Genomic DNA, 25,591 nt, shown 5'->3' with positions numbered 1-25,591 from the left:
TGCAAGACAAAATATACTTTATTGTGACAGCAAATGCTCATAGTGCTGCAGATAAGGCAGGCTAAGCGGGGATGTGCATGTAATCCAAGGCCAGTATGGAAATGGATGGGAATGAAAGCTGGTTCTTAAAGCTTGAAGATTTATTCCACGGTGAAGGAAAGATCATTTGTGTCCACTTCTCTCAAATGCAGTATTATACACCTACTTCATCAGAGACCTATGCCTCTAACCAAAAGCCCGAAGGCAAAAAAGAGAAACTTAATCTTAACTGTACTCAGAAGTCACTTCTAATACCAATGACAGAAAGATTTTGCTAATTGAGGCAAATATCCTTTCTAGACAAAGACCTAGAGATTGAGCACGCAAACATCCATTCACACATTTTAAATAATTAGCCAATTTTAATGTTATTTATTCCACCAGAAACAAATACTAGAATATCTAGAAATAGTTTGGATAAAGAAACATTTATATTTTAATACTTCATAATGTTGTAAATTTGGGGCTAAAATAACACCCTGAGTCACATTTGATCCCTTTCTGCTTGAAAGGACCAAGTACAGTTTAAATTTCAATAGTTGAACTTCTGAGGGTAGATCTGAGAAAATAATGCTAATGACAGATCTAGTGCTTTGATGAAACTATTAGGTTCTACAGACTTGTCAAAATCAACACAAAACTGAGGACAGGCTGAAAACACTTTTTTGCAAAGCAGTAATTTTAGATAGGCTCCTTCATTTCTCCCCTTCTTTTAAAACAGATGCAGATGAAATGCTTTCTGCATGGATGCACAGACATTCCGTTCAACTCTTTTCTTAACGCAGTACTAGGAGTTTAAACAGTATGCTTTAAACAAAGTAATCTCTACACACTCAATTTAGCTTAAGAGATGAAAAGAAACACTACCAGGAAAATTACTTATCAAATACTCTGCTCTTTTAAAAGGTGTTTTTAAAAGCAACACAGGACCAAAAACATCCAACTATCACTTTATTTATATTACTATGCTTAAGTTACATGGAAAAGACAACCAAGCAGTTCTGCCCCATTTCAGGAAAAGTTTCCAATCAACACCAATTACGTGGTGACAAATAACTAGGACTGGTGACATCTTTGGGTCAAGACTGACAAGGAAGGATGGGCTCTGGTGCTACGGTTCATCTCCAACAAGAATATGGCACAATGGCCAGCACAAGCCATACTAACACTGAACCTTTAGCGCTGGTCACAAATTCGGATCTCTTCCCTGAAGCTAGCAAATCAAGTGAAATAACTGGGTTTAAAAAAAATTTTTTTTAAATGAAGCCCAAATAAGTTTAAAAACCATGCTCTTGACACATTTTTCCTTTCAAAATTTACATACAACACACTTTTTCACTCTAATAGCCCAGATTTTTTTCCTCACATAGCCCATCACGTAGCTGCAGATAGACTATTCTGCCTCAAGATGTAAACACAGGGGAAAAAAAATTAACAGCATCTGCATAATATTCTCTCTACACACTGCTGCTGGATGGAAAATTGAAAATTAAAAAAAAAAAAAAAAGAAAGAAAGAAAGGTTCCATCTTAGATTCTCACAACCTCTTGTTCCGCAGTTCATGAATCCGACCCTGATGCTAAGGTGACAGTGTATGTAAGTAGATTTTTGTTTTCAGTGAAGGAGACCTGGGAAGAGATGGAGTTAGCTCTTTTTCTTCAAGAGTTATCGGATGGTACATGCTCCTCAAAGCCCTCGCTCTCTCGCACTAGAGCGCGCTCCAGGATCACACGGCCCTCCTTATAGCGCTGGCTGTCTTCAGTGGCAAACTCATAGATCCATCCCAGTTTGCTATTGCAGTTCTTGCAGCTCACGTCTCGAACCATGTGGCGGCCAGTGAGCATGACCCGGTCTTGAACTTCACTGTACTGCAGGTTAACTACCTAAGAAACAGGGGAACACAAAATTGCAGAGCCATGTGAGTTGCTGGCCCAAAAAGCACACACTATTGTGGTTGATGCAATGACAGCAACTTGAGAAAAGCAAACAGCAGTTGTTACTTTAGTCAAACCTACCATACCCTTCCCAAGGGCTATTTTTAGAAGCTGCTGGGAAAGGCAAATATCTGGAAATTGCACTGGACATCTAATGCAATCTTGAATTACTATACTATATACTAGTCCTAACCATATTATTCATATACACTAGTTACATTTCTGTGTTGCAGCGAAGAGTCCTCAACTTGGAGTCGTAAAATGTTGGTTTGGATCTAGCTGTCATCATTCACCATTCAACGAGGAGTTCAAATAAGGCTACCAATGTAAAAGAACCTAGTATGCAACTTGTATTCCATAAAAAAGGTTTGCCAAATCTGTTTCTGGAAATACATTTTATATACAAACCGAAAAAGACACACTAAGCCAACTATAGATCATACATGGCAATACAGTTTTCAAGTGGATTCAAATAATCTGTGAAGAATTTCCAATGATTCTGACCATCCGAAAGTCCTCTACACTTTACTCTTCTGTAAATGGCCAGATAGTAAATATTTCTGGCTTTGAAGGCTATATGATCTTTGTTCTAACTATTTAGCTCTGCTGTTGTAGCACAAAAGCAGCCACAGGCAATACATAAATGAATGAATATGTCTGTGTTTCATTATTTACAAAAACAGGCAGCTGTCCTGCCATAGTGTACCAACTCCTGCTCCATCCCTAAAGAAAGATCAAGGGGTATACACTATCAATTCTTTGAGAGAAAAGCTTATTTCTAAGTGGAACAGAGGGGTGTCCACAGGGGAAGTTTAGTTGACCTTTTAAGAGCAGTACCTTAGACTAGTTCTGTCTCTTAGCCTAAAAGATTTGGGAATCCAACTCTGCTAGTACACATTAGAGATTTCCAGGAGACAGAATCGGCTCAACCAATTTTAAAGCCAGCCAGAAATTAGAGAAGTGGGCAGACTAGTCATTAATTAGTAAATCGGTAAATGCTCTTCCCCTTGGCATGCCATAAGCCACACCATAATCAGAAGGATGACTGGTGAGCATAAATTAGAGCAAGGGAAGTTGGTTAGATGATCTTCATTCAGTTGCACTGTCAAGCTATGAAAGCTTAATGCAGCTATCCCCACATAAGGACAAATCAGTAACATGGGTGTAGTGGCATTTCTACATTCTTCCACAGTCCATGAAGTCACTACTAAATTCTTACACTGAATGTTTTCTAAAGCAATGGAGACTACCCTTCTTATTGTAACAGTCTTCAAACTTTCATGGTAAAAAACTCACATTCTAGTAATCCCTTCCTAAGGTCCCAAAGGTAAGCTAGTGGGCACTCATTTGAACATGCAGATTATAGCTCTCATTTCTGGTATCTCCAAACTCTGAGAGGTATTCTAGTACTGCTGTCAAATACATTCACTGAACCCACTTAGGAAATGGAACTGGTCTTCCCACCAACCTTGTTAAAAAGAAATGCTCTGCCAGTGGCGCCTGTGAACCGAGTAGAGATGAGTTCTGAGCGGTTGGTCAGGATTGTATCGCAGTTTGCACAAGAAAACAGACGGGTACCACCAATGTGATCAAGGAAAATTCTGCCCATTTTTATAGCTGAAGTTCTAAAAACCTAGGAGCAAATGGAAAAGCACAAGAAAGCATTATGATTTAAAAAAAAAAAACTGCTGGTATCTACTTGGTGGGAGTCATTTATACATACATATATATGAGAACCATTTATTCATACATACATAAATTATATATATAAATAAAGTATCTACTTTGTAGTAGTACTCCTTTGCAGCACTATTATGGGAAATAGTTGACTCTGTACTAAAGGACCCAAGGTTCATTCACTGAACAAATAAACAGGCAAACCAAGCTAAGAACCGTTTAGAAACAGTGAGCCAAGGAAGCAAACATGTTTAGGCGAGGCCAGAACAAGATCACTTCTCTCTTGGTTGGTATGAAAAACACAGGAAAAAGTGGAGTATCAAAAACTGAATAATGAGAAGCACAGGCAGAGATGTCAGAAAGGCTTAGGCTAAGTGTTAAGTGTACATTCTGAGTATGTATAATTTGAGGAAAGACTTGTGGGGCATGAGTGGGATGATTCCAAGAGTAGAAAAAGGGGTGATCAGAAAACGAGAAGAGGGGAGTCTTGGTCCAGAGCATGGGGTGGCTCTGGTCATCAGGTACCTCTACAACCATGGAGGGGTGATGGCATTAACATTAGGTTGGAGTCTGTGGAGCACTAGGTGCTTTACTTATTTCAAAATTGTCACAATAACTCTGTGAGGTTATCAGCCCCACTTCATAACTTATCCAAGGTTATTAAGTGATCAAAGGTTACACAGCTTTCAAGTACAGAAAACCATGACTGGAGTGCAGTTCACCCAACCTAAAGCCAAAATTCTTCCACTGCCCTGGCATATGGCTAGGAAAACAAGAACAGAGAAGAAGAGAAAGAGAAGCCATTATTACATAACTTATGTTTAAGAAATCACACTGATTCAATATATCACGGAAGTGCTGAAACATTGGGGGGATGGGGGGGAGCTTTGAATCCAAATTCCAAAACAAGAATAATCACACTTCAGGATTTCAAAAGTTAGAGAGTGAATATATGCAACTCCTTCAATTTACAGCAATTAATCCCCTTAAACACCATTTTTTAAAGATCTAGATATAGTCAAGAATACACAACAGCTCTCATTAAAAAAAGAATTTATTCCCAGTGTGGCTTTCAGCTCCTGTGTTTTAAATATTTGTATTACATATATTTTATTTTTAAAAAATTTTTTTTCAACGTTTTTTATTTATTTTTGGGACAGAGAGAGACAGAGCATGAACGGGGGAGGGGCAGAGAGAGAGGGAGACACAGAATCGGAAACGGGCTCCAGGCTCCGAGCCATCAGCCCAGAGCCTGACGCAGGGCTCGAACTCACGAACCGCGAGATCGTGACCTGGCTGAAGTCGGACGCTTAACCGACTGCGCCACCCAGGCGCCCCTGTATTACATATATTTTAAATGGCATGCAGAGTTGCTATAGCTGCCACTATGAAAAATAATGTACAATTTATGTTTGTAGTAAGAATCCACTGTCATTTTAAATTTGGGGAAATTTCATTACAAATTAAAAATTCCATTCCTTCTTACATCTGTGAACTTCTTCTTTAGTTATTAGGTGGTCCTAAGGTCATCAGAAAAGTCATTATCACAAAGATCATTATGACTTCCATTAAATATTTTGATATGAAAGTTTAAGAAGAATGAAAAACAAATGGTAAATACAATTAAAATCTGTGGCTAGTGAAAGGAAAACCACTTCACTTTAAGCAAACATGCCAATGAATAAACCCTGGGTGAAAATGACACCACTTAAGAAATGGTATTTAACTTTTTGATTACATTTTTGCAAAATGACAACAGAAGGTAAAACTATCGTTTCAGCCTTTAAAATGATAGCTTTCCCTTTTCCAAAGGCTTAAGAACACAGTATTTGTTACATAAAGGTCAGAGGTTGCAAATTTGAGGCCTGCAGGCCGAACTCGTTTGGTGGCAAAAGGGACACAGCAGTGAACAAGACAGGCAACCCTTTCCTTACAAAACACATGTCCACTGTGGACATGTTTAATGTGGCCCACACAGTTTATTAATAAAAAAACAGCTGGGTCACCATTTAAGACTTGAGAGATTTCTAACGATAGAGCCTGTATTTTTTTTTTTTTTTTTTTAAACAATGGGGAGATTTGGCACATGGGGCACCTGTTCTCATAAGGCAACAATGACTAGAGTTGAGTGGTAGCTGCAACTCCCCTGAGGTCATTCTGTCTGCTCAATCACCACTTTGCATCACATAATTACTTCCCCTGTAAGACATCGGAGTGTATGACTCTTCACATAACCAAAGCATGCAACGGCTTGTGAGCAGGTGATCTGGGTCATGTTTCTTAATACCAGTCATCTACAGAAAGTAATCAACAGCAAGGTTTCCTGTCCTACGTCTTAAGACACAGTGCTGGGATTCTGTATTTCTCTGAAAACTAGTATTTGTGCAGTTCACCCCCCTGCTTGGGCTTCTGGGACTCACTACTTTAAGGCCAATTTTTCTCCAAACTTTTAAATATAATATTCATAGTGTAATTTATTTCAACCATAATACAGAAGTATCTAGATGTTTTTGAATTGGCCATGGCAAACACAATGCTGTTGTGGAAAATGTACTGGGCTTCAAAACGAACTCTGCCTATACCCTACATCATTCTATCTTTGATTCAAAATTACAATATAGCTTGACCATTTGCTACTGGCCCTTTATCCTAAATGGGGTAAAGAGATTTAATATGCTTTCTCTTCCCTGCTTCAAATTCAGTCTATTTTTTACTTTTACCCAAGTATTTTTACTGGATTCAATTATATGATTCATTACCAAAACCAAAAATATCTGTGCAGAGTCACTATTTCTAGTTGTGGTTTCCATTTATAGAGTACTATATATGTACACAAAACTGTAAAATGTAGTTCTTATTTGCCAAAAAAGCTAGGTTGGAATGCCATGGAATCTAGCAAAAACCAGCAAAACATCCTTTTCTGTCAAAAGTCTTTAGGAAGTAGAAAAACCTGTGCAGGGTGGGGTCATCAGGTTCTAGGTGTTAAGCCTTAGCGTTGCAGGGCTAGGAACAACCTACTACTGACTCACACTATCCAAATTCTCAAGAGGCTGGTATCAATCACAACGCCACTTTATTATTTAAGGAGGAAGGTCATTAAAAAGCTAAGACGTAACACCTGAATCAGGCTTCTTGGGATCTGGGGAATATATTAAACTCTGCCTTACACCTAGTAATTACTTAGCGTCTACACTGCATGGGACACTGCACTTGGTACTTTACATACCACATTTAATCTTGACTTTTCTTAACTAGGAATTTGTCACCCTCCTAGTTAGAGGAAGAAATAAAGTCCTGACACTGGCCAAGCTGGGGCCTGAATGAAACCTTGCCCCAGTTCTTTTGACTCTTTATTCTCTAGTGACCACTGGGCTGCCAGATTCAGATTTACCATGTACCCTTCCTGCCTCCATGCTGATCCCTCCTAGATTTCCTTTCTTGGTTGGTGGCCAATTCAAATGACACACTCTCCTAAATGAGAAACCCTGGCAACTTCTTAGAAAAATTGCAAAACCAACAGTACTTCCTAAATCACTTTTGGAGGTCTTTCCTCCTTCCCCATCAATGTCTTAATTCAAATTCTCATCCCTCCTAGATAAACCTCTTGTGGCTAGGGACCGTGTTATTATCAAATGCAACATACATTCACGCGTGTCACTATACTTGTGCTAAACTTAATAGCACTACAAAAATAAGGTCAAAGGCATGTGCTTTAGCCATCTCTAAGAGCTCAAATAGACTACTCCTTCACAAACTTTGAAACTTTTTGTCTGACAGCATATAGCTAATTCTTTTAAGAACCACCCCCCCAGATTTTTAAAGGAATAAATTACACACCATAAAATCTAGCCACTGTTAAGTGTACAACTGAATGATTTTTAGTAAACTTATAAAGTTATGCCGCCACTGCATACCACCACAAACCAGCGTTAGAATATTTCTATCACCTCCCCCAAATTCCCACAAGCCCCTCTTTAATCACAGGCAATCACTGATCTATTTTCTGGTTTTATGTTCAAAATATTTCCCAGATATGCTAAGTCCCTTGCTTAGACTTAGAAGAGTCCCCAAAACCCTTCAGCCACATATTTAAAAAAACCTTAAAACTGAGCTTTCATAGATGACTAACAAAGATTTCTGTGTCAACTGTAGGGACACCTTATCATATCTTAACTAGTAAAATGCACACTTTGGTCTCTGTCAGTGTTGAAGTTCAAGTTTATAACCAAAACTAAGGTCAAATGCATCACAGCTAAAGCTTTAAGATGTGTTTTTTCTTTTTAACATTTCAAGCAAAACACAATTTTAATAAGTACTATTCCCCCAGATAATTTAATAAATAAGGTCTCTTTGGTACTCCTTTTCTTAGTTCCAGGTTATTAAAATCCTTAAAAGCTTGAAAGAACTACCAAACGTGGTTGTTTATTGGTAGGCTATTATCAGTTTAACTGAAGTTACTGGAAACTGAGAAGCCAAGTTGAAAATACAAGTGAAATTCATAGATGATCTATAGATCACATTTTAGTAACTGTTTCAATTTCCTTCCCCTTGAATAGCACATTTAGCTACTTAGAATTTCCATTTTCTATTTTAATAGGAGACCCTAGTGAAGCAATCACATTTTTAGAAACTATACCTTTTTAACAGAATTTTTAAAAATTTACACGATTTACAGAACTTGTAAGAGAAAAAAAGAAAGGTTTTTTTCTTTTTTTTTTTTTAATTTTTTTTTTTTCAACGTTTATTTATTTTTGGGACAGAGGGAGACAGAGCATGAATGGGGGAGGGGCAGAGAGAGAGGGAGACACAGAATCGGAAACAGGCTCCAGGCTCTGAGTCATCAGCCCAGAGCCTGACGCGGGGCTCGAACTCACGGACCGCGAGATCGTGACCTGGCTGAAGTCGGACGCTTAACCGACTGCGCCACCCAGGCGCCCCAAAGGTTTTTTTCTCTTTGAAAAATCCATGAAAGACATCTCCAGGCATGGATTACAAGTGACTCTTGAACAAAATGGGGGAGAGGGGGATGGTCAGGGATGCCAACCCCCGCTCCCACCTTGCACAGTTGAAAATCTGCAAATAAGCACAGACTCCCCCCAAAACTTAATAGTCTATTGTTGACCAGAAGCCTACAGACAACATAAACATAACATAAACCACAGCCAATAACATAAGCATCAAATAACACCTTTTCTATATTAGATGTATTACATACTGTATTCTTACAATAGAGAACATTAAGAAAACCATGAAAAAATACATCGACAGTATTTATTGAAAAAAATGCACGTATAAGCAGACTCATCAGTTTAAACTTGTGTTGCTCAAGGTCAACTATGTTAAAAATTAGACAATATGGGGGTGCCTGGGTGGCTCAGTTGCTTAAGTGCCCTACTCTGGATTTTGGCTCAGGTCACGACCTCACAGCTCCAAGCACAGAGCCTGCCTGGGATTCTCCCTGCTGCCCACACATACTCTAAAATAAATAAACTTAACGTGTTAGACAATATAGACTATGTAATTTCCTAGTTTGAGGCCAAGTCAATAAAATATCTTCCTAAAAATGGCTATTTTTAGGTCAGATTTAAGTTTTGTTTCTAGCAGTTTTAGGTTCACAGCAAAATAAGGCAAGATTTTTGTCTTTCAGAAATGTGTGAAAGCCAGGTTTTGTATGGATAGAAGTTTTCAGCCCCTATGGAGAAGTACCAAGGAGTGCAATTGCTGGATTGTATGGTAGGTTTAGTTTTGTAAGAAACCACGGTGTCTTCCATTTTATGTTCCTACCAGCAAGGAATCAAAGTTCCTATTGCTCTACACATCCTTGCCAGCATTTGGTATTGTCAAGGTTCAGTGTTTTGACCATTTTAATAGGTGCGCATTGGTATCTCATTGTTGTTTTAATTTGCATTTCCCTAATGACATATGACATGGAGCAGCTTTTCATATGCTATTTGCCGTTTTTCAATCAGGTTGTTTTCTTTTTGTTCAGTTTTTAACAGTTCTTGGTATGTTTTGGAGAAATCCTTTATCAGAAGTCTTTGGCAAATATTTGCTCCCAATCTGTGGCTTATCCTCTTACTCTCTTGACATCTTTTGCACAGAAGTTTTTAATTTTAATGAGTTCCGGGTAATCAATTATTTCTTTCATGGATCATGCCTTTGGTGTTGTATTTAAAAAGTCACTGCCATAGGCAATACCATCTAGATTTTCTCCTATGTTATCTTCTGTGAGTTTTATAGTTTTGCCTTTTACATTTAGGTCTGTGACTGATTTTGAGTTAATTTTTGTGAATGCGTGTACAGTCTGGGTCTAGATTTTTTTTTTGCATGTGGGGGTCCGGTTGTTTTAGCACCATTTATTGAAAATACTATCTTTGCTCTGCTGTATTGCCTTTGCTGCTGTGTCAAATATCAGCTGACGATCTTTATGTGGATCTATTTCTGGGCTCTCTATTCTTTCCCACTGATCTATTTGTCTATTCTTTGGTCAATACCATACTGTCTTGATTACTGTAGCTTCATATTAAGTCTTAAAGTCAAGTAGTGTCAGTGTTCTGACTTTATTCTTTTCCTTCAATATTGTCTTGGCTAGTCTTTTGCCTCCTTATAGAAACTTTAGAATCCATTTGTTGATATTCACAAAGGAACTTGTTGGGATTGGGATTGCATTGACTCTAAAGTTGGGAAGAACTGGTATCTTGACAACATGGACTCTCTCCATTTATTTCATTCTTGATTTCATTCATCAGAGTTTTGTATTTTCCCTCATACAGATCTTGTCACATTTTGTTAGATTTATACCTAAGTATTTATTTTGGGGTACTAAATACTATTGTTCTTAATTTCAAATTCCACTTGTTCACAGCACATTTCTACACATACATATATATAAATCAGTAACAAATATGGTGTCCTGTTGGTTAGTCTGGCTCATTGCTACATACTTTCCTTAAAAACAGGGGTCAGGCCCTCAGCTGCAGCAACTTCCTACTCGACACATCTCTGAAGGCAAGGGAAATAAATGCAAAAATGAACTACTGGGACCTCATCAAGATAAAAAGCTTCTGTACCGCAAAGGAAACCATCAACAAAACTAAAAGGCAATGGAATGGGAGAAGATATTTGCAAATGACTTATCAGAAAGGGTTAGTACCCAAAATCTATAAAGAACTTACCAAACTTAACACCCAAAAAAACCAAATAATCCAGTGAAGAAATGGGCAGAAGACATGAACAGACACTTCCAAAGACATCCGGATGACCAACAGACACATGAGAAGATGCTCAACATCACTCATCATCAGGGAAATACAAATCAAAACCACACTGAGATACCACCTCACACAGGTCAGAGTGGCCAAAATCAACAACTCAGGAAACAGATGTTGGCAAGGATGGGGAGAAACGGGAGCCCTCTTGGCACTGTTGGTGGGAATGCAAACTGGTGTAGCTGCTCTGGAAGATAGTATGGAGGTTCCTCAAAAAATTAAAAAGAGAGCTACCCTATGACCCAACAATAGCACTACTAGGAATTATCCAAAGGATACAGGAGTGGTGATTCATAGGGGCACATGTACCCCAATGTTTATAGCAACGCTTTCAACAATAGCCAAGTCATGGAAAGAGCCCAAATGTCCACCAACTGATGAGTGGATAAAGAACATGTGGTATGTGTGTATATGTGTATATATATATACACACACACACTGGAATACTACTTGGCAATGAGACAGAATGAAATTCTGCCATTTGCAAAAATGTGGATGGAACTGTAGGGTATTATGTGAAGTGAAATAAGTCAGTCAGAGAAAGACAGATACCCTATCATTTAACTCATATGTGTAACTTGAGAAACTTAACAGAAGACCATGGGGAAAGAAGGGGAAAAAATAGTTTCAAACAGAGTGGGAGGGACGCAAACCCATACGAGACTCTTACATACAGAGAACTGAGGGTTGATGGGGGGTGGGGAGAGGTGAAAATGGGTGATGGGCATCGAGGAGAGCACTTGTCGGGATGAGCACTGGGTGTTGTATATACACCCATATATACATATAAGAGATGAATCACAGGAATCTACCCCCGAAACCAAGAGCACACTGTATATGACGTATGTCAGCTAACTTGACAATAAATTATACTAAAAAAATAGTAACCAAAAATAAAACGTAAAAGAAAACAAAACCAAAAAAAAAACCCAAAAACTCCAACCAAACAAACAGAAAACAGGGGTCAGGCAACTAAGGCCAGTGGGCAAAATTCAGCTCACCACTTGTTTTTATACCACCCACAAACTAAGGATGGTTTTCACAATTTAAATGGTAAGAAAAAAACAGAAAAATAATCAAAAGATTATTTTGTGACACATGAGAACTATGAAACATTCAAACTTTAATGTCCATAAATAAAGTTTTATTGGGACATAATCACGCACATTTGCTTATACTTGACAGCTGTCTCACCCCAACAGCAGAATTTGAACAGTTATGGCTGAAACCTCATGGCTTGTAAAATTCACAATATTCACTATCTGGCCCCTGACAGAAGGTGTGCTGACCACTGTTAAAAACTCCTTCAGATGGCGAACAGGGTTTTTCACTTAGAAAGCAGATAGTCTTTTTTAATTAAAAAAAAAAAAAAAAAAAAAGTAAACTTAGTTGCCACTCAGGGTTAAGGATCAACAGGAGTACCAGACAAGATCAATTTTATCCTGCTCCCCTTTTCTTCAGATTTTTCTAGCTAAAATCTTTAACTTTCTATAATCAGATTAGTTCTAAAAAGATTACAAAAATAAATAATATATTCCTAGCTGCTGCCTTCTTCTCTCCCATTTCCAGGATTTAAATAACGTGGCCCAGATATTTGAATTCTGGAGTCAGACAGCCTGGGTTCACATCTCAGCTCTGCCCCTTGTAAGCTGTGTAAACTTTGGATAAGGTATCTTCTGCTTCTTCAGCTGTGAAACGGAGACAGCATTACCCATCTCTGAGTTGTGACAATTAAATGGAGAGAATACATTAGGAGAACAGTGCCTGGCACATCATAAATGTTAAACAAAGGTAAATGCAGTAAAACTAGATTTCCTTCTTCCACATTCCCCACCCCAACTTCCCCTTCCTATTAAAGAGGAGAAATCAAAACACAGACTATGAAACAAACAACTGGCTTCATCTCCTGTTCATCAATGCAAAGCTAAGTGATGAGGTGACAGAAATTAAAAGCAGAAGGAAAGTTAGAAACCTTGTGAAGCATCTCAAATTCTCAGTGTCACAGTTCCAGGTCTTAAAATAGGTACACGCCCTCCCTGTGGTTAATAATCCAGTTAGGATCCAACCCTGGCAGGCAGAATTCAGCAAAGAAAGCATTTTACTGTCCAACCCTAAAAACTCCAGAGAGAATAGTAAGCACTGATGAGTTTCTAAGGATCCACTGACGGGAAAACCCCCCATTCACAGATAAGATTCTTCCTCAGTAGAGAGATTAGTTTCTTAGGGCATTTCCACAGACCACAGACCACACAATACTGGGACTCCACCTATTGCTGGGCCAGTAAGAGGGGCTTTTCCAATGCCAGAAGATGGTTGGCAAATACAAGGTACAAGGACTCTCTCCAGCAGGGAATGGTGTAGGAGCCCAGTACAGAAAGGGCTGAAGAAATCTGCCCTTTTAGAGGAGACTGTGTTTTGCAATAGTTCTGGTAAAATGAAAACATGCTGGAGCATGTTTATCTACTTTTCAGTCTCTCCCATCTCCAAAACAAAGGAACAAAATCTAAAGACTTTAAATAGTTGATTACTATAGTTAACATTTAATGCTGTTATCTCATCAACTATTTTCACACTGATTTGTGATGGAATTCTACTTAAAAACTACAAGGGAGAAAATACGTTAAATTCATAATGTATCATAAAATCAATTTACCAATTTTTGTACAAAATATTTACCAAGCCAAGGTTTCAGGGACAAAAGCAAGCTGTGTTTTCCTCTTGTTAATTCTCTTGCGACACCCGATCAGTTTTCTTTACTGTGTCAAATGATGTTCTAGTGGTGGAATCAGCTCTTCAACTGACAGTAACTTCACTATTTTTGTTCCCGTCCTTCAAATAATGCTTTTGTTGTTGTTGAATGTTTTCCAGGTTTACTATATTTCTATAATACGTATTTAGTCATCACTAGAAAATAGGAGTAGTCATGTAACTCAGTGAATCAGCTAAACAATCTGAGTTGGTAATCTCCCCAAAACACCCACTGGCAAGACAAATTCAAGATCTCTCCTTTGTTGTGATGCAATACCATGTGTCAAAAATACCATGGTATTTATACCATGTGCCTCTTATTGGATACACTAGAGTATAAATTAACTGTCTGGTTTCCTGATTCAGGTGTCAAGTAGCAAGTTCATGTCATAGCTAAGGTTCAGTTCCTACATTACCCAGCCATTACTACACAGGATTACCAGAGAAACAGATGATTTCTACAGCCATTCAGGCTCTATAAAACCTAAAGTGATATTCTTGGTGCAAATATACTTAGGACTATGTTCATATCTCATGAATATATTTAGAACTAACTTTCACATCTCGTGAACATATTTAGGACTGTTAGGCCTGTATTGGAGGGTACTGTCTAATTTAACATCTTTTTAGACTTATTTTGGTTTTATTTCCCTTTGCTTTTTAATGGTTTCTAAACCTTTTTCTCTCTCCTACCACTTAAGTAGAACAAAAGGCAAGTAAGTCTAGGGAAAAGTCCTTGATAATCCAGACATGTGGTTTAGAAACCACATGTATGTTACCAACCTTACTTTTCTAAAAATCCAACTTCCTTAGTTCCCCTGTACAGAACTAAATAGTTTACTTGAGCACATTTTATCATCTCCCTCTCTCATAGAGAAGATGGTTGCTAGAGATAAACTTCAAAAACAAGTCAACCAGTAGGCCTGCATTGGGCACTGAGCTGGGTGGGAGTATGATAAAGGTAGACATCAGTCTTTCCCAGGAAGTACATTCTACCTGGTGTTCCAGTACCTACCCAGAAAGATAATGGGAGATGGAAAATTCACTGTGTGCCAAATTCCACCAGCTCCACCTTCTCACTATTGGTAAATGGTCCAGGCCTATATTTCCTTCTAGGCCTGGATCCCCCAAAGACTCCCGTTTTCCAGGTCGGAGCAATACCGGTCCAGTTCGAAATGCTTCCTACTTGACTCTTACCCATTTTTTTCACTGCCCCGGTTTTTCAACCTCTATAACACTTATTTCGTATTTGACTAACGTTTAAGTTTATATGGTTACTCAATTTCATTTGTTCATGACTTTTTACTAAGTTACAGGCTTCTAGAGAAAAGACCATGAGTTCTTGGTAATTTCCATCTCATCTAATACAGTACATATATGCCATAAACTTTCAGGAAGAGAATACACCTAGACACTTCACATCTGGCACAAATATTTACCCAGGAAACACTTCATGTATTTTGGTTCACCTGTGTGCGAATTCGGCTGCAACACTGTATGCGCGGCTACGCAAAGTGAGCTAATATCCTATTACCCCCCTCCCCCCGCCCCCCAGTTACTTCACCAGCAAGGCTAATTTTCCAAAAACACAAGGTTAGCTAGTCTGAGGTTACATCAGGTTTTCCATCTGTCAGAGAGACCTGGAATAAAAATCCTCAGATTACCAACAAGGCCCTGTAAACAGAAAAAGTTTAAAAATAAATGAGGTGTACACCTTCCCAGCCTCTCCCTTGAAGGGGGGGGATTAATAAGAGTCAGGATTAAACAGATCTTTGTAGCAGTTCCGTTTTCCAACTCCCGCTGTTCATAATACTCATTGTCTTACCTAGCTGCCTAAAATAAAGGAGTTGCGAGAGCACGCCCACCCTCCAGCCGGCGGCGGGGGCGGAGAAGGGAACCGGGAGGAAGGGCGCGGCCCCCTCCGCCGGCTGCCGGCGACCGCGCGACCCGCCAGCCGCCTGCGGCCCCAGCTGGCCCCAGCTGATTGTGGGCACGTGACGCCGCGGGCCAATCGGGAGGGGCCGACCGAGCGAGGCGGCCTCCTCCCGCACCACAAACACGGGCCGGAAACAGCTGAGCGGGCGGCGGCGCGGGGTCCCGGCCGGCCCGCCGCAGCCCGGGACGCCCGACGGCCGCCCAACAGTCCCACCCCGCCCTCCGCCAACCCGGCGGGGCCACACGCTCGTTCCTGGGGCCAGCCAGCGAGCTGCAGGGCAGTGTGGCCGGCAGTCACCCGGGGGGGGCAGACACAAAGCCAACGAGGCCCCCCGCCCGTGCCTAGTGCCGGGCAGCCGGGACAGCGGCCCTTTTTAAAGACGACCCCCGCCCATTGCCCAGCAGAGCTCGGACTTCACTTCGACGCCGGGGGCGCGGCGAGGCTGCAGAAGAGCAGGCCTCCCGACGACCGCGGCGGCGCGGAACCCCGGCGCGCCCCCGACACTGCGGCGGGGACGCGGCCCGTGGGGGCGGGGCAGCCGGGGCGGGGGAGGTTGCCGGCCAAACTGCCCGCGGAAGGGCCTCCCAGGCTGCGCCGTGGATACTGGCCGGGCGAGAGACTGCGGCAGGAGGGCGCGGGCGCCGAGCGGAGGGGTCGCGGCTGTTGCGGGCGCGCCGGTCGCCCCGGCTGCGCGGCGGGGGCGGGCCGACGGCGGCCGCCGCGCCTGGGCCTCACAAAGAGGAAACAGCCCAGCCCGTCTACCCGCAGCCCCGGCGCCGGGACCCGCCCAGAGGGGTCGAAGGCGGCCGCGCTGGGACCCCAGGGGGAGCGCGGCAAGAAAGAGGCACTTCCTGCCAGGGTCCCCCGCCCCGGGCCGATTCCCGAGTGCTTCGAAGCCGTCGACCTAGAGGGCTCCTCAGCCTCCACCGGGCTCCGAGCCCGGCCCCCGCCAACCGCACTCACCCCGAGCGGCTGTGAGATCCGCGGCCGCCGGCGGTTCTTCGCTCCTCAACTGGGATGAAGCCCCTCGGCCACCCGAGTCTCCAGGTTTAGTCAGGCCCTGGCCTTGGCCCCGCCTCTCCCTGGTTGGGCCTCAGCGTCAATCACTCGGCGTAGCTCCGCCCCTCGAACAGTGGGCTCTCCCAGTTGGCCCAGAATGCCCTTCATTTCTAGGCCCCGCCCTCATTCCCGGCACCCTGCCCCTTCCGCTGGGCCCCGCCCCTTTTCTGGTTCACCCTCCCCCACTCCCTCACCCCTCCGCGGCGCTGCCCACCCCTCCCAGAAGCCGCAGATCCTGAGCCAGCTCCCGCAGCTCGCCCCGCCCCTGACTCTACTCCTCGTACTCGTGCAGCCAATCAAAGAGGCTAACTCTGCCCCTTCTCGGGAAGAGGCCAATGTGAAGAGACTTAGGATCCACCTCCTTCCCAGCTGAGAGCACACAACACAGCATCCACGTGAGTCAGCTTCTTAAAGGAGAAGGCTCAGCTTTCTAATTGCGGCAGCTGTAGGACATCGCGCGTCATCGGCGTCACCAGGTGGTAGCTAAGGCCTAGCTTTTTGAGGCCCAGTAATGACAAATGAAAACAACAGGCTGTTTTTCTAGGCAAAGGAGGTACCTAAATAGTTAAAACGTACCGTGTAATTAATTTCCTTGAGACTGCTTACTCTAGTCACTCCTTATAGAGCGCCACCATTTACTTACAAACCCCAAACCCTTTGAATCCCAGCATATAGGAAATCCTGAAGAACATCTATGGAAAACGGCATTTTTCAAGTGTGCTCGACTTAATTTACAACTCTCTGAGTTTTCTCTTGGTAGTGGAAGTGATTTTCAAGAAGATGAGAAAATTCAGAATCTTTTACATGGAGATTGTCTGCCTATGAAAGTCTGAGGTTTGTTGAAAAGGGTAGCTGTTCCCATAACCATCATGAACACTTGAGATAGAAGGCTTTGCGTCTCATTTCATTAACATTTCCCAGGTAATTACATTATGATCTTTGCCTGATTTTCAGGATGAAGTATAAATATTTGATGATGCCTATTTCTCAGACAAAAAATAAAGGCTAACATTTGAGGTTAATCTGCAAGGTGTTTAAAGCCATCAGGGGTGCCTGGGTGGCTCAGTTGGTTGGGCGTCTGACTTTGTTCAGGTTATGATCTCACAGTCTGTGAGTTCGAGGCCGGCGTCGGGCTCTGTGCTGACAGCTCGGAGCCTGGAGCTTGCTTCAGATTCTGTGTCTCCCTCTCTCTCTGCTCCTCACCCGCTCACACACTCTGTCTCTCAAAAATAAGTAAACATTAAAAAAAAAAAGCCATCTTTAGTGAGTAAGAGGTTTTGAAGCAAATACTAGCAATTTGACTTCTCATCAACCTCAAAAAAAACCACAGGTATTTTCATGCAGTTCAGATAAAAACCTGATCATCAAAGGAAAACAAGCAGATAGGAAGTTTTTTTCTTTTAAGTTTTATTTATTTATTTTGAGAGAGACAGAGACAGTACAAGTGGGGAAGGAGCAGAGAGAGAAGGAGAGAATCCCAAGCAGGTTCTGCACTGCTAGCACTGAGCCATGAAACTGTGAGATCATGACCTGAGCCGAAACCAAGGGGGTCCAATGCTTAACCAGCTGAGCCACCAGGTGCCCAGAGATAAGGAAGTTTTAAACATTTTTAAGTTTTTTTCTCATTGTTTTGTTTTTACTTAACTTTAATTACAAAGTAACACATGTTCATTGTAGGAAGGTCATACAGCCTCATGTCCTAACAGAAACCTGTGTCCTCTGCTTACAGTTTCATGTACATCCTATTCTTCCTGAAACAAATGTGTATGAAAGCATATTGCACCTCTTACTCCGTGCATCTAAAAGCCAATGCAACTTTTATCTACAAATTTACTTTTATCTATATCCACAGTTTTCCGTGGTATGACTTCACCATCTTTTATTAAGCATTTTTTTTCCTACAGACATTTTTCAATCTTTTTCTATTAAATGTGCTGCTGTAAGGAACATATGTGTTCACTGATAACCTGTTTGTCAGGTATTTCTTAATATAATCATTTGAAATGGACATATAGTGTCTAAACCCACAGGAATGAGTTCTTAAAAGTGAGCACTTTTGAGTGCCAGGTAAAACAGTAGGGAAGACTATTTATTTAACAAATACATAGTGCTAACTGTTCTAGGTTCTCTCACATTAACGCAGTGAATTTTCATGAAAACTCTGAGTTCAATACTGTTATCCCCATTTTACAGATAAGTCGACTGAAGCACAGTGATTAACAAATGTGTCCAAGGTCGCCTGGTGGATATAAATTACAAATATTAAGCACAGCATTTATAAGCTTGGAAGGGAATGATGAAAATCATATTTTAGAAAGATTAAATGATAGTGATATGCAGAGTTAAAGCCCAAATGTGAGGTAAGGAGGGCAGGTAGGAAAGGAACAGAAGTTGCAGGTTTGACTTTAACAGAAATGGCTGCACTGGACTGATTGATTGTTTATAGGTGGACTAAGAATTTTCCCAGATAAGCCAGAGATTTTCTAGGTGACTGATGGCCTCCTGTTGCCGGGTATAGGGCTGTTGGGAAGGTCAGTTTGGGGTGGAAGACGATGGATCCCCCTGATGGTGGCACACCTATTAGAAATAAAGAATATACAGTTGAAGATAATGTAACAAATATGGAAGAGAAATGAAAAAACGTAAGAGATTTTTAAAGATGGTCTTGTTGGGCTTTTGGTTACAGTTGTGTTATACCTTTTAGTTTAATTAAATTTGTTTTTTTTTTAACATTTATTTATTTTTTAAGACAGAGAGAGACAGAGCATGAACGGGGGAGGGTCAGAGAGAGGGAGACACAGAATCTGAAACAGGCTCCAGGCTCTGAGCTGTCTGCACAGAGCCCGACGCGGGGCTCGAACTCATGGACCGCGAGATCATGACCTGAGCCGAAGTCGGCCGCTTAACCGACTGAGCCACCCAGGCGTCCCCCTTTTAGTTTAATTAAATTTGGGACAAATTAGTACTTTATAATACTGAGACTTTCCCACTAAGAACATGGTATGTTTATCCATTCTTTTATGTCTGTATAATTTCATGGTACAGCTACCATCCGTTTGGTTGTTCATGTATCTTCTTAGGGCTCTATTTAGGTACTGTATATTTTCTGAGGATATTATGGGCTGAATTATGCCTCCCCATTCATATGTTGAAGTCCTAACCCCCAGGTATCTCAGAATGTGACTGTATTTTGAAGTCCAGCCTTTAAAGAGGTGATTGAGTTAAAATGAGGTTGTTAGAGTAGGCCCTAAAACAATCTGACCGGTGTTTTCATAAAAGGAGATTAGGGATGTGAGCGCAATCTGGCTGTGACATTTGTCACCCCTTTGATCACCATGGTTGATTTGGCTGATCTGGCTGGCTAGGGTGGTGTCCCCTTCCTCCCTCACCACTGCATGTGCCTGTGTCCCTCTCTGAAGCTGCATACTTGATGGAAGAAGACGACCTTCCCTGTTAGAGAAGGACCATTCTTCAGTCAAGGGGAGACAAGTAGCTTCACTCCTCTGCTGGAACCTCCAAACAAGTTCTCCAGGTCCATTCGTAGGAGAATGTGGGGCAGTCAAGCTTCCACAACTCCAGACACCTCCAAATGAATTACAGCTTGTGGACGTTTGCCTTTCTTAAAAAAGACAGAGATTACTACATAAAAAGGGATACCAGGGATGTGTGTACATATAGAAAAGACCATGTGAGGACACAGAGAGAAGGCTACCTGCAAGCCACAGAATAAGGCCTCAGCAGAAACCAAACCTGCTGACACCTTGACTTTGGACTTCCAGGCTCCAGAACGGTGAGAGATAAATTTCTGTTGTTCAGGCTACCCAGTCTGTGGTATTTTGTTGCATCAGCTGTAGGAAACTTAACAGAGGGGTTGCTGTGAATGGAACTTCTATTATATATTATAACTCTTCTTGGTTATTTATTTTGTAGGAAAAATAATGATTTTGTAGTTTATTTTCCCAAATATTCTAGATAGATTAGTCTGTCTTCAAATGATCATAATTTTGCCTACTTCTTTCCAATCATTTGCCTTTTATTTGTTTAAGTTTCTTTGAGCACATGTGTGAATATTTTGGTCAAAACTTCCTTTGGGGTACCTGGGTGGCTCAGTTGGTTAGGCATCTGACTCTGGTTCCGGTTCAGGTCATGATCTTGTGGTTGGGGAGTTCAGGCCCGTGCTGGGCTCTGTGCTGACAGAGCCCTCACCCTTTCTCTCCCTCTTTCTCTCTCTCTCTTTCACACACACACACAGTAAATAAATAAACTTTAAAAAAAAATCTTTTATTGCTCGTTTGTAAGGTTCCTTTTTTAAAAATAAAAAATGGGTGTGAAAATTTATCAAATACCTTCTCAGTGTCTATTAAGATAATCATGTTTTTCTCTTAGCCTATTTCATTGTATGATATATTACAGTAACCCATCTCTAACATTAAACCAGCTTTGCATTTTGGGATAAAAACTTTTTTATCACTTGATATGTGCTAACTCTGACATTGTTCCAATACATAAAATCAGAAACATGAGCATATCAACAAACACCAACATACTCTGTGCATTATTCTGGTTGCTGACTATGCTTTCTGGTGGAAACTCTCTGATATGCTCCAAATAGGTAGTTCAGTATCACAACTACAAACCTGGGGTCTGACTTTCAGAATGCCCTTCTGTTGGTGCTTCCGTGGACCTCTCCTTTGCTCTGATTTTCCTTCTCTTGGTTTGAAGGACTCTTACACTGAAGCTGGGCCCTTGGAGATAAGACCACCTTTCAAGTGCAGGCTTCATGCCCAGCTCTAAGTCTCTCTGCCTCCTCACACTTCCCAAGGCCTTGTAAATCTCTTTGCTGGATAAACCCTGAAACACTTGGACCTCCACCCACCTCTGTTACTCTCTGCAGAAAATCATGCAGACAATTTAGAGTCAGATTAAGACTGCTGGAGATGAGCTACCTCAGAGTTTCTCAATCTCAATATTTCCTCCTCTGTTTTCTATTTTCTTGGCACTTTCTCCAGTTAGAAGAAAGACAATCTCAAAAAAAAAAAAAAAAAAAAAAAAAAAAAAAAAAAAAAGGGAGGAAGAAGAGGAGGAGGAAGAGGAGGAGAAAGACCATCTTTTTTCCTTTCCAAAGGCTGATGGACACCTATACCTGGAGAACAATTCTCGATCTTGAAACTCAGGCAGTCTTTAAGAGAATCCACATCTTGTCTTAATAGTACAAACAACACATACTTCCTTTTTTCTTTTTTTTTAAGTTTATTTATTTTTATTTATTTTTGTTTGAGAGAGATAGAGCATGAGCGAGGGAGGGGCAGAGAGAGGGAAAGAGAGAATCCCAAGTAGGCTCTGTGTTGTCAGTGCAGGGGCTCAAACCCACGACTGTGAGATCATGACCTGAGCTGAAATCAAGAATCGGATGCTTAACTGACTGGGCCACCCAGGTGCCCACAACACATATTTCCTTAGGCGTAGGGTTGTCACTCCCCTCTTGTGCCTGTTAATAGACCACAATCCCCCTGGCTCCTTCAACCGCTGCAAGTACTTACCATCTCTCTCTTGTTGGGACCCTACATACAAGTAATCTGCCCTCACATCCAACACCTAGGTTTAGCCCCAAGTAACCTCTTAAAATAACTTGTCTATCATTTCCCTTGTTTTATATTAGCATCACCTTCATTCCTCCCACCCCCATCCTGTTGCCTGGAATGTGGATGCCGCCTGGACCACAGGACCAGGACTTTGCCCAAAGGATGGAGGAGCAGACGGCTGGAAGGAACGTGGACCCCAAACACTGCATAGAGTAGAGCTGCCATACGAGCCTGGGACTGCATGATTTGGGTTTTGTTTTGTTTTGTTTTGGTGAGGGGAGGGGAGGGACACTGCATGTTTTTTACTTTAACCTGAATTTATGAGAACTTTGGGTAATTTAAACAGACCAGCTCCTTTAGGCAGAAACATATATGTAAGTCCAGTCACAACTTGGTAGTTAAAATATCAATGTTAATTAAAATATTAATAACTTTCTCTTGAGTTGCAGCCCTGCCACTTTACTAAAAGCTGTCTCAAAAGTCATTGTTCATAAAATTCAGCTAAATCTTTTTGGACTACACAGATTCTATGTGGTATTTGAAATCATCAACCAAACATTCAGTCTTCCAACTTTTTATTCTCCTGGCTTTGGCAGTAGAGTAGTTACTTGTGGTAGACGGAATGACGGCTGCCCCCCTCCCTGCCCTACTATCTTCCACAATGGCTATGTCTTAACCTCCAGAACCGGTGAATGTGTTATCTTACATGACAAAAGGAATTTTGCTGGTGGGTTAGTTTAAGGATCCTTAAATGGGGAGATTATTCTGGACCATCCAGGTGAAGCAATGTCATCACAAGGTCTTCATAAAAGAGAGGTAGGATGGCCAATAAGCATATGAAGATGTTCGAGGTCACTAACCATTAGAGAAATGCAAAGCAAAGCCATAGTGAGAAATCACTTCATACCCTTCAGGATCGTTACCATCAAACAAAACAAAACAAAACAAAGATGTTGGCAAGTACTTGGACAAATTGAGCCCTGTACATTGCTGGAAGAAATGTAAAATGGTACAGCTGCTATGGTAAACAGTATGGCAGGTCCTAAAATGTTAAAAATAGAATTACCGTATGATACAACAATTCCACCTCTCGGTATATACCCCAAAAGAATGGAAAGCAGGGTCTCAAAGACATACTTGTTCACCCACGTTCATAGCAGCATTATCCACAATAGTGCAATACAATGATTTATAAGAAATATGTATGTGGTCATTCGGCCTGCTGGTGTCCAAGAATTGCTTGGTGTTGTGTGTGTGTGTTGGGGGGGAGTTAGGTCTGGGAGCCTAAAAAATAGCCAAGAGCTAGAAGCAACCTGAGTGGACTTCAGTGGTTGAATGGATAAATGAAACATGGTACATATACAAAATAGAATATTATTGAGCCTTGAAAAGAAATTCTGACACATGCTATGACATGATCTTTCAAGACATTATGCTAAATAAAATAAACCAGATACGAAAGGACAAGGATTGTATAATTCCCGTTATACACAAAATCTAGAGTGGTCCCAATTCATGGAAACACAAAGTAGAATTCTGCTCCCCAGGGGTTAGGGGGAGGAATTGTTGTTTAATGGGTATAGGGTGTAAATATGCTTAGTAATACCAGGCTGTACCCTCAAAAATGGTTAAGATGATCAACTTTATGTTTTGTGCATTTTACCGCAATTAACAAGTAAACTAGGTTTTCTAACAAAAATAACAGTAATAACAAACTGCAAAAAGGAGGTAGAAGAGTCAGTCAGAGAAGATAAGGGATGCTAGAAGTAGAGGTCGGAGCAAGCAGGACCTCGAACCAGGAAAAGGCAAGGAAATGGATCCTCCCTAGAGCCTCCACAAGGAACTCAGCTCTGACGACACCTGGATTTCAGCCTCGGGAGACTCATTTTGAATTTGTGACCTCCAGAACTGTAAGTTAATAAATTTGTATTGTTTTAAGCCACTAGGTCCATGATGATTTGTTACAGCAGCCAAGGAAAGTTAATAACATCCCCCGATTTTCCTAAAGCCATATTTTATATTGAGTTTTCTTACTAATGACCTGGTGCTGTTTATAATCAGGATTAATTTTGTTACCGCACATAACTATATTCTTTCTAACGTATGTTATTTTCAGAAGTCTGACTCAGCAAATGTTGGAGGTGTTAGGGAACAGAACCTCAGCCCACAAACCCCTAAGTCTTTTTTGCAACAGATTGTATCAACCAAGAGGATCTTGTAATATCCTCCCCTAAATTTCTTGTAAACCACCAACAACGGTGTTCATAAAATTTCCATGAGTTTTCTCAACACTAAGACCTTGTACACCTCAAACCCTGAGTCCTGGGGTAAGGATAGGTATGTGTCCGAAGTCAGGTGGGGGCAAATTGGAGGGGAAAATAAATGGTGGTGAGGAGCATGGGTGTTTGGGTTATGTAGCCTGAGGTCAAACTCCAGCACTGCCATTTGCTAGCCACCTGACCATGGTGAGAACTTCAATTTAATTATTAAAAATAGAGGTAATCTTAGGGTTATTGTGAATATTAAAGAACATAACTAATGTCAAGTGCTTAGCCAGTGTCCCCGACACCTATCAAGTGCTCAATGAAAGTTGCTGTTGTGGGAGTTCTTGTTATTATTTTCATGACTCTTGATTATGAAGCTGAGGCTAGAAGACCAGAGTGAGCAGGCTTTGCTCTGTTTCCCCTGTACTGTCCGCATTGCAGAATGGTAAGGTCACCTGGCAGACTGCCAGGCAAATGCCTGCTAGCTCTCTCATGTGGTTCAACCCTGAATCGAGAGAGTACTTGAAATACTGCCAACAGTCTGACATGCTTTATATCATGGAGATGACAAATGAGCCATTCAACTTCTTTCAAAACCTATCTGCCCACAAAAAGTCAATAGCAGGGGTCTCTCTGGTCTATAAGCTAGAATTTCATCAATGAGATAACATGCACTCTTAGTGACCGCCATTACCAATGATAGTCATTTAGGAGTCACTTTGAACACAAAATAAACATTGACAATGCCACCAAACACCAATGAACTGATATATTACGGTGTCCAAAATACATTATTATGTGGAAAATGGCAAGCTGTGGGATTACATGCATAGTCTTATCCAATTTTTGTAAAATAATAAGAAAACTATGTATTTATATATGTAGAGATAAAAATCTGAGATACTCACTTTATACACTGCCCTCATTTTCATAAACCTATCTTACAATGCCTGTGTTTAACTTGAACAATCAGAAAACTGATAAAATGTTATTGCCAAAAGCATTGTTAAGTTTAGTTTGTACTCAGCTTTTATTGAGGATGACACAAAAGATGATCACATGAAGAATTTGCATCTTCTGCTAAA

At 41.2% G+C, this 25,591-nt stretch overlaps 2 protein-coding genes across 4 annotated transcripts; one reads left to right on the top strand and one right to left on the bottom strand.

The window, feature by feature from the left end:
* Nucleotides 1-16,700, bottom strand: YPEL5 (yippee like 5). 3 transcript variants are annotated; one of them, XM_086700289.1, is made up of 4 exons: nucleotides 16,565-16,691; nucleotides 13,594-13,821; nucleotides 3,441-3,605; nucleotides 1-1,921 (listed from the first exon to the last, which is right to left on the bottom strand). In XM_086700289.1, the coding sequence occupies exons 3-4, from the start codon at nucleotides 3,579-3,581 to the stop codon at nucleotides 1,697-1,699; spliced, it is 366 nt and encodes a 121-aa protein (XP_086556415.1). In that variant the 5' UTR covers nucleotides 3,582-3,605; nucleotides 13,594-13,821; nucleotides 16,565-16,691; the 3' UTR covers nucleotides 1-1,696. The 3 variants fall into 3 exon arrangements, with proteins under 3 accessions (XP_086556415.1, XP_086556414.1, XP_025782881.1); XM_086700288.1 differs by lacking the exon at nucleotides 13,594-13,821 and having other exon boundaries at nucleotides 16,565-16,700; XM_025927096.2 differs by lacking the exons at nucleotides 13,594-13,821; nucleotides 16,565-16,691 and adding an exon at nucleotides 15,491-15,627.
* LOC147582322 (uncharacterized) lies at nucleotides 13,227-22,690 on the top strand. Its single transcript, XM_086702793.1, has 3 exons — nucleotides 13,227-13,244; nucleotides 15,495-17,055; nucleotides 22,320-22,690. Exons 1-2 carry the CDS (start codon nucleotides 13,227-13,229, stop codon nucleotides 16,620-16,622), a joined length of 1,146 nt encoding a protein of 381 aa, XP_086558919.1. The 3' UTR covers nucleotides 16,623-17,055; nucleotides 22,320-22,690.
* The last annotated feature ends 2,901 nt before the right edge of the window (nucleotides 22,691-25,591 follow it).

Source organism: Puma concolor, chromosome A3, assembly GCF_028749965.1.
Source record: "Puma concolor isolate L17-30 chromosome A3, mPumCon1.1.hap2, whole genome shotgun sequence".
Taxonomy (NCBI): Eukaryota; Metazoa; Chordata; class Mammalia; order Carnivora; family Felidae; genus Puma; species Puma concolor.
Note: the sequence above shows the minus strand (reverse complement) of the source record. Positions and strands in the feature narration are given on the sequence as shown.